At 35.0% G+C, this 8,198-nt stretch overlaps 1 protein-coding gene across 4 annotated transcripts in view; it reads left to right on the top strand.

The window, feature by feature from the left end:
* Positions 1-5,498, top strand: part of SIAH1 (siah E3 ubiquitin protein ligase 1) — a 55,203-nt gene extending 49,705 nt beyond the window's left edge. For all 4 annotated transcript variants that reach the window (XM_027867915.1, XM_027867914.1, XM_027867912.1 and 1 more), the window contains one exon: positions 3,582-5,498. In XM_027867915.1, coding sequence (XP_027723716.1) covers positions 3,584-4,432 — 849 coding nt within the window. In that variant the 5' untranslated portion in view covers positions 3,582-3,583 and the 3' untranslated portion in view covers positions 4,433-5,498. The remainder of the gene's footprint in view (positions 1-3,581) is intronic.
* The last annotated feature ends 2,700 nt before the right edge of the window (positions 5,499-8,198 follow it).

Genomic DNA, 8,198 nt, shown 5'->3' with positions numbered 1-8,198 from the left:
AAGACTGTACTGAAATTGTGGGTTCTGGTCTTGATCTTGTGATAAATATATAATTGAATTTTATGAGGAAAAATTAACTTTTGCACATACTCCCCTATGTGGAATTTGTTGTACAGTGAGTTTAAGAAAGAAGTATTACCGAAACACTGTCTCTGACCAGGCATTTATACTACATATAAATTGAACTACTCTTTGAGAATGGAAACAAAGCTTAAGTTACATTTAGTTGTTTACTGGGCAGGTGATGAATTAATGTAGCACATAAAAACCACTTTTCATTTTGTCACTGTCCACCTGAGCACTTCTTCTTAAGGATTCATACTAATGGATGTGCAAATGATTTTTATAGGCTAGGTTAGTGTAGTGTTAACTCCATTGTATGACACCTGACACAAACCTTAACACAGCAGAAAATGACAGTTAACAGTAGAAACACTTTATGTCCCTGGTGTCTGCAGCAAAACTAAACTGTTGTAACAGGCTTTGTGTAGCATGTGTAGTTTTTACATGTTGAACCAAAATATAGCTAAATTCATGTAGTAATAAACTTATTTATTACAGGGTTCTGTTTTGTCCCTCTGTTTCAACTTCAGAAAATTATTTGTGCACAGTTGGCTGGAGGGCCAGGCTCTAATATCAGAAGATTTGTGTATTGTACTAAGAGACATAACAACTGGTGTTCTGTCCTATAGTAGTGGGAGTGGGTTTTTGGCTGGTAGAGGCTTGTTTATATCTTTTGTTAAGAGTTCATGGCCTCTTGGGGGGGGGAGTAGGGTGGTTGTGTGTGTGCCCTCAAATATACAAAACAGTGGCAGAAGTCTTTCAGTATCAATGATAATAGGTGGTTAATGTTCTGAAGATCACAATATAAGTGAACCTTAGGGTGTAATGAATGTTTTGCCTAACATTCACCTCAGAGCCTATTAATAAGCCCCTGTGTCTGTCCCTTCTTTCTCCCTTTTCAAACTCCTCTTTTTTTCTCCTTCCCTTCACTTTCATTTTTTTTTTAATTGGCCATAACATGAAATGAAGACATTTTAAAAATTGCTGTTTGGATATAGTTTTGTGTTATACACCCTGCTCTTAAAAATGACATGAGTTAAACTTAAGATTTTTTTTTCTAGAAAGTTAAAAAAAATGAAACCCAAACCATCTGTTTCTGTTGGTTATTGGCCTTCAATTGGACATTAGGCACTTATTATGTGCAAGGCATCATTTCAGAAATAAGGTTTCCCATCCCTCTGTTGTGTGTGTATGAGAGAAAGAGACAGAGATGTAACTTACAGAAAATTCTTATATGAGGATCTTTTCCCCACATCAAACAAGGGATAGTTAAGTGTGATTTTTTTCTTTTTTCTTTCTTTTTCTACTTCTTTATTTTTATTTATTTATTTATTTTTTTGCTGCTTCCTCGTAGTAACTCTGGCTATATGTCTCTGAGTCAGTTGTGGGGAGGTATGGGCCTGGTGGAGCTTCTAGCCACCAAAAACTATAGTGGACTTTCCCAAAGTAGTGTATAGTAGTGTTTGTTTCTCAAAAACAATATTTCTTTAGAATCTTAGGCTTTTTGAGCTATTATGGTCCTTAGCAATCTAATTGACACTATTTTATAGGTGACAAAATTGAGGAGCAGAAGTTTACATAGGTAATGGCAATGTTGAGACAAAAAAAAAAATAAGGTCCCATGGCTAATAATACACTATGCCACCTTTTTTTGGGGGGGATGTTAAGAGGCATTTAAGTATGTATTTAAACATTTTGTCTTTTAAGTTGTATTTTTTAAAAATATATTTATTTTTAACATTCTTTTTGAAATTTTGATTTCTGAATTCTTTCCCTCCTACCTCTTCCCTACCTTCTGTGAAGGCCAGAAATGTGATATCAATTATACATTTGAAATCATGCAGAACATATTTCTGTCTTAGCCATGTTACAACAACAACAAAAGCAGGAAAATAAAGAAAGTGAAAAAATTATGCTTTCATCTGCATTCAGATTCCATAACTACTTTCTTTCAAAGTGGATAGCATTTTTCATCTATAAGTCCTTTGGAATTATCTTGGATCATTGTATTGCTGAGAATAGCTAAGTCATTCATAGTTGATCTTCATATAATATTGCTGCTACCATGTACAGTATTCTGGTTTTGATTGCTTCACTTTACATGAGTTCATATAAATCTTCCCAGGTTTTTCTGAAAGCACTTTAAAAAAAATTATTTAGTATTTTATTTTTCCCCAGTTACATGTAAAAACAATTTTAAAAATTCATTTTTAAACCTTTGAGTCCCAAATTAACTTCATTTCTCCCTCCCTACTCCCTTTCATTGAAAAGGCAAGCATAGGTTATACATGTGTAGTCATGCAAAACATTTCCATACTAGTCTTGTTGTGAAAGAAAACACAGACCCCCCCCCCCCAAAAAAAAACCTCAAAAAAAGGTTTAGGAAAAAAAAGTATGCCTCTTTCTCTGGGGATGGATAGCATTTTTCATTATAAGTCCTTCAAGAGTTGTCTCAGATCACTGTATTGCTGAGAATAGCTAAGTCATTCACAGCTGATCATCTCACAATATTGCTGTTATTTGGTACATAGCACATTTCACCTTGCATCAGCTCTCGTGTAAGTCTGAAAGCACTTTCTTGGAGCACAGTAGTATTCTATCACGATCATATACCACAACTTGTTCAACTATTTCCTAATTGAGGGCATTCTCTCAATTTCCAGTTCTTTGCCACCACAAAAAAAGATGCTATAAATATTTTTGTACATGTAGGTTCTCTTCTTTTTACTTTGGGAGACAGACCTAGTAGTGGTCTGTCAAGTTGTATTGTGACTGGAAACTAAACTTTTAAACTTGATCAGGTATTTCTGATGTCCTCAGAGGTGATTTTTACAGCATGCTGCATTTAGTGGAACTGTACTCAAGCCCCAGTTAAACACTTACACACACACACACACACACACACACACACACACACACAGACACACACACACACACCCCTTCAATACAGATCAACACATACTGTTACATTTCTAAATGTAGGAAAAATTTGTTTAAGAACAAACACTTCTTAACAGAAGGGGATGAGAATGGGGTGTGGCAGAATGTTGAACACCTTCAGATGTAGTCACTATGTTATTTTTTTTTAACTGTTTTCTTTGTTGATGAAAGAGGCTTCAATTCTTGGGGGGGCTGGTATATGCATAAACAAGTGGTATAAAAACAAATGGCATCAACAAAACATTTTTAAAAAACCAAATACTACATTTACATGGGTAGTTTTTGGTTTAGGAGTATAAAACAAAGTTTACTCTAAAACTTAATTCTTTTAGGCAGTTTGGAGTGTATAATTTCCCATTTTCTATGTACAGTGAATTTTAACGAAAAATAATTGTTTGCTTCTTAGAATTGACTTCATTTCTTTCCAATCAACTCTTATATTATACCCAGACTTTTCAAAAACTTTGTGTAAAAACATAGGATTTCTAGTATGTGCAGAGAACTTAATTCATTTTTAAAGGGGGGATGCCCATGGTTAATTCTTCTGTATGGTAACTTTTTTCTTCATTCTATTGCAGAAATGAGCCGCCAGACTGCTACAGCCCTCCCTACTGGTACTTCCAAGTGTACACCATCTCAGAGGGTGCCTGCATTGACTGGCACAACAGCATCGAACAATGACTTGGCTAGTCTATTTGAGTGTCCCGTCTGCTTTGATTATGTGTTACCCCCTATTCTTCAGTGTCAGAGCGGCCATCTTGTTTGTAGCAACTGTCGTCCAAAGCTTACATGTTGTCCAACTTGCCGAGGCCCATTGGGGTCCATTCGCAACTTGGCTATGGAGAAAGTGGCCAATTCAGTACTCTTCCCTTGTAAATATGCCTCTTCTGGATGTGAGATAACTTTGCCACACACAGAAAAAGCAGACCATGAAGAGCTGTGTGAGTTTAGGCCTTATTCGTGTCCGTGTCCTGGTGCTTCGTGTAAATGGCAAGGCTCTTTGGATGCTGTAATGCCACATTTGATGCATCAGCATAAGTCTATTACAACACTACAGGGAGAAGATATAGTTTTTCTTGCTACAGACATTAATCTTCCTGGTGCTGTTGACTGGGTTATGATGCAGTCTTGTTTTGGCTTTCACTTCATGTTAGTCTTAGAGAAACAGGAAAAATATGATGGTCACCAGCAGTTCTTCGCAATTGTACAGCTGATAGGAACACGTAAACAAGCAGAAAATTTTGCTTATCGACTTGAGCTAAATGGTCATAGACGGCGATTGACTTGGGAAGCTACTCCTCGTTCTATTCATGAGGGAATTGCAACAGCTATTATGAATAGTGACTGTCTAGTTTTTGACACCAGCATTGCACAGCTTTTTGCAGAAAATGGCAATTTAGGCATCAATGTAACTATTTCCATGTGTTGAAATGGCAATCAAATGTTTTCAGGCCAGTGTTTAAAACCTTTGCATCATTTAATTTCACAGAAGATAGGGTAACCATCTTTGACTGCCAAATATAAACTCTTTTGGTAGGTGGAAGCTAGACATAATGAAGGTAAATAAAAGGAAAGGCTGTTATATGCAGGAAGCAGTTGCATGTAATAACACTAATATATTTAAAAATAAGTCAACAGTAAACCACTGAAAATATATATACACCCAAAATGGGCATCTTTTGTATTAAGAAAGTTGATCCTACAAGAAATGTTGTAAAATAATTCTAAACTTGTATTTGTAGATTGATTGTACTGTTGAAGAGAATACTGTTTTTTGTGTTTTTTTATTTGACTGACAAGCCATGTTGAGCAGTCTCTGACTGCTGCTTTTTTCCCCTTTGTAAGTCACTACATAGTATTGCTGCTGTTTGTGTATATTTTTTGTGTATTTGCTAATTTTTATTAACTTCTAGTTTTTTCATTAAATTTGACTTTCTTTTCTGTAATTCAGGTTTTCTCACTTTTTTGTACCTTTTAAAAGTTAATTACAGGTGTCTTATCTTTTTGATATGCATCATTGTTTATGGTAAAGTATATACATATATATGTTTGAATTTTTCTTTTCCCCCACAGTAATCAGTTTGTTAGAAATATTGTTTTTAATTCAGCTATTGTGAAGATCTGAACAGTAGAGAGGAGCAATTAATTATATTGGAAGAATTGGCCAAGAGATCTCCTAAAGCAGATGTAGATTAAAAAAAATTCATTCATATCCTTGGATCAGTTTTGTTTGAGGGTTAGGGAAAAGTTTTGATTTAAAAATGTTAAAGATCAGGCTTTTCTCCCTATCCTTTGACCCCAGTTCCCACAGAATTTAGAAAAAAATTAGACATTTTGTTCAAAAATTGTTCTTGTATTAGTTTTGGGGGGAAAAAGGCATTGTCATACAGTATTTGTAACTAAAAACAAATCAATTGTTTAAAAGGCAGTCTGGGGGGAAAAAGATGTTTTTGGTCTTTTATAATTGTCATTAAAAATATCTGGCAAACTAAAAATTGGTGTGTTTTGCTTTAGTGCAGTTTTCTGGTGTTGTTATATCCCCAAAGTTATTGTCCTCTTGTCAGTTTTTGTCTTTAGCTCTTTTTGAAGTGGTATAGTTACTATAATGCACAATAAGAATACATGTTTTTGTATAGTTAACTCAGTTCCTAAGTAACCGATCAACCAGGTTTCTTATTCTCCTTGCAGTTGCCTTTCTTTGCTTAAATTCTCTTCTTCCTGGTAATTCCACTGGGATGACTAAGGGAAAAGAAAGCACTTTTCTCTGGAATCCCATTAATAATGCAGCACTATAGTTAGTTACAAATTGATGCTAATAATGACTCTGAGGTATACTGAAGGATCGGTGCCATCGGAATCAGAAAATAATGTTTGTCGTGGTTTGTCACTGTTCTAATTCTTTGAACATTGGTAGTTTATGTTTTGTGTTTATTGAAACTATTAACTAGAACACCCATTCCTGTCCTGACTGGATAATAAAAGTTTACTATGTTAACTTTTTTTCCCCAGGTTGCTTAGCAGAAGCTGAATAAAATGAAGTGTTTTTTTGGTTTACTGTGAATTTCACTTTGTGCTAGTGGGGCAAAGAAGGCTCATAGCTAGATTGCTTAGAAGTGTGATTACTGTTTTGTTCTGAGCTAATAGAGAAGGTGGCTGCATAATTAACAAAATCTGTTGGCTCAACTTGGTGTAACTGGCCTGTGTCATTAAAAAAACAGCTTTATTACCAGTTCATTTAAATTCCCATTTAGAGTAATGTCTGTGTGCATAATTATGTACACACGAAGTGGGGAGGTCTGGGCTTCTGTTCTTTTGTGTAGGGAAATACTATGGAGATGACCAAATTCTCTGCTATTTATATTAGTTGTCTGTGGCACTATAAGGTTAAGTGACTTGCCCAGGCTCACACAGCCAGAGGTTAAGACTTGATCCCAGGTGTTCCTGATTCCAAGGTTTGGTTCTTCATCTATTATACTATTAAACTGCTATGCTGCCTCCAGATTTATATATTGTACTAATGGTATCTTAAAATCCAAACTTAACTAACTAGCTTATTTCCTAACTGGCTTATGAAGATTTTAGAAGTTCTTTAATTTATCATGCTGATATAGTATCCTTAATACACTCCCTCCCTTTCACTGATTTTAAATGTGCAATCTGTCTTGTACCAGAAATTACATATATTTTTTGTGCTGTTACAAATCTTTATTCACTATCAGTCCTCTTAATATATTTTGCCCCAATACTAATGAATCATTATAAAAGATCATCACAAGACACTTTCATATCCATAATCTTGTTGGATTAATGACCCAACCTTTGAGATTGATACCCATTTAAAAGATATGAATACATTAGGCCAGAGAGGTATGGGCATTTGCCCAAAGTCACAGTAATAAATGATACTTAGGACTTGAAATTTTTTGTCTGAGTGCCATATTGATCCATGGGAGAGCTGACATACTCCAGTATTTAGTTTCAGGAAGTCTACTATATATCTATATCAAGAGATACTGCTTTTAAAATACGAAGTTAAAATTCTGTTGTCTTCTAAGTAATCTGACCAAGAGAGGCAGCCTGGTACAATGCACTAATTATCAAGAGACCTCTGCTACTTCACTCATTGCACTTGTAATTTGCATGAATTTGCCTATAGGTTAATTTTTATGGTTTTATTCAGTTTCCTATATGGATTGTTGGACAAATTAAAATTATGATTAGGAAATCTTTCCTTGTCAGTAGTGCATTTGTTTGATGACTAGATCGTTCATTTCTACTATTGACTGCAACATTGAAGTTATACATACATACACACTCCAATAACCACAGCCTCCTACTCCAGTATAAAACAAATAACTAAATAACTTGGTATATTTGTTGCACTTAGAGCAGTCTTGTTCAGTTACGCCTTTGTTTTAAGCAAGTCAATGGACTATAGTAAATTGTTTCTATTTCTGTTGCTTCCCTCATTTTCAGTGAGTCCTGTGCTGGTGAAAATTAGCTTGACAGCAGTGAGGAAATAGATTCTGGTAGATCACCACAAAGGAGGTGACACAGTGGGCAGCATCAATGCCAGCTTTCTCCTCACGTGGATTTCTTTGCTTGGATAAAGTACTTCTAGGGGTAAGAGAAGAACCTGTTGACTCCATCCTGTATACTGACTTCGTCCTGCTAAAAGAAATGGGATGAAGACCACCAATTTGAGGAACTAAGCAACTAAATGACAGCAGCAGCTTCTTTATCCTATAGACTTAAATTTGTAACAAATAAATTAAAAATTATTTTATTCATCTTGAGAATGTTAACTCTCCTTTTGCTTTCTGTGAAAGAAGGAACTTGCCTTTGATTCTAATGAAAACTTAAGAGGTTTTATTTTAATGCACTAAAATCTCATTTCTGATCAGGATGAAATCTGACCAGTGTTTAATTCTTGGTTATGAAATTCTGGCTTTAGGTCAGGTGTGTTGCTATAACCTTTGAATTGAATAAAAGGGAAGTAATTTAATGAAATAACTTTTAGCAGTAGAAAAGAACATGAGTTTGGCAGGAATTAAGTAGTTTTTATGTATTGCTCAGTGTAATTTCATTCTGTGAATTTTTATTATAGTCTGTTTAGAGAATGACAGTTCTTAAGAGACTACAAATGGCACAACCCATTTTGTTTGGAAGAAATACAGGTAAAAGGTGAGTTAGTG

Source organism: Vombatus ursinus, unplaced genomic scaffold (assembly GCF_900497805.2).
Source record: "Vombatus ursinus unplaced genomic scaffold, bare-nosed wombat genome assembly UNPS02014786.1, whole genome shotgun sequence".
NCBI classification, from domain to species: domain Eukaryota; kingdom Metazoa; phylum Chordata; class Mammalia; order Diprotodontia; family Vombatidae; genus Vombatus; species Vombatus ursinus.
Note: the sequence above shows the minus strand (reverse complement) of the source record. Positions and strands in the feature narration are given on the sequence as shown.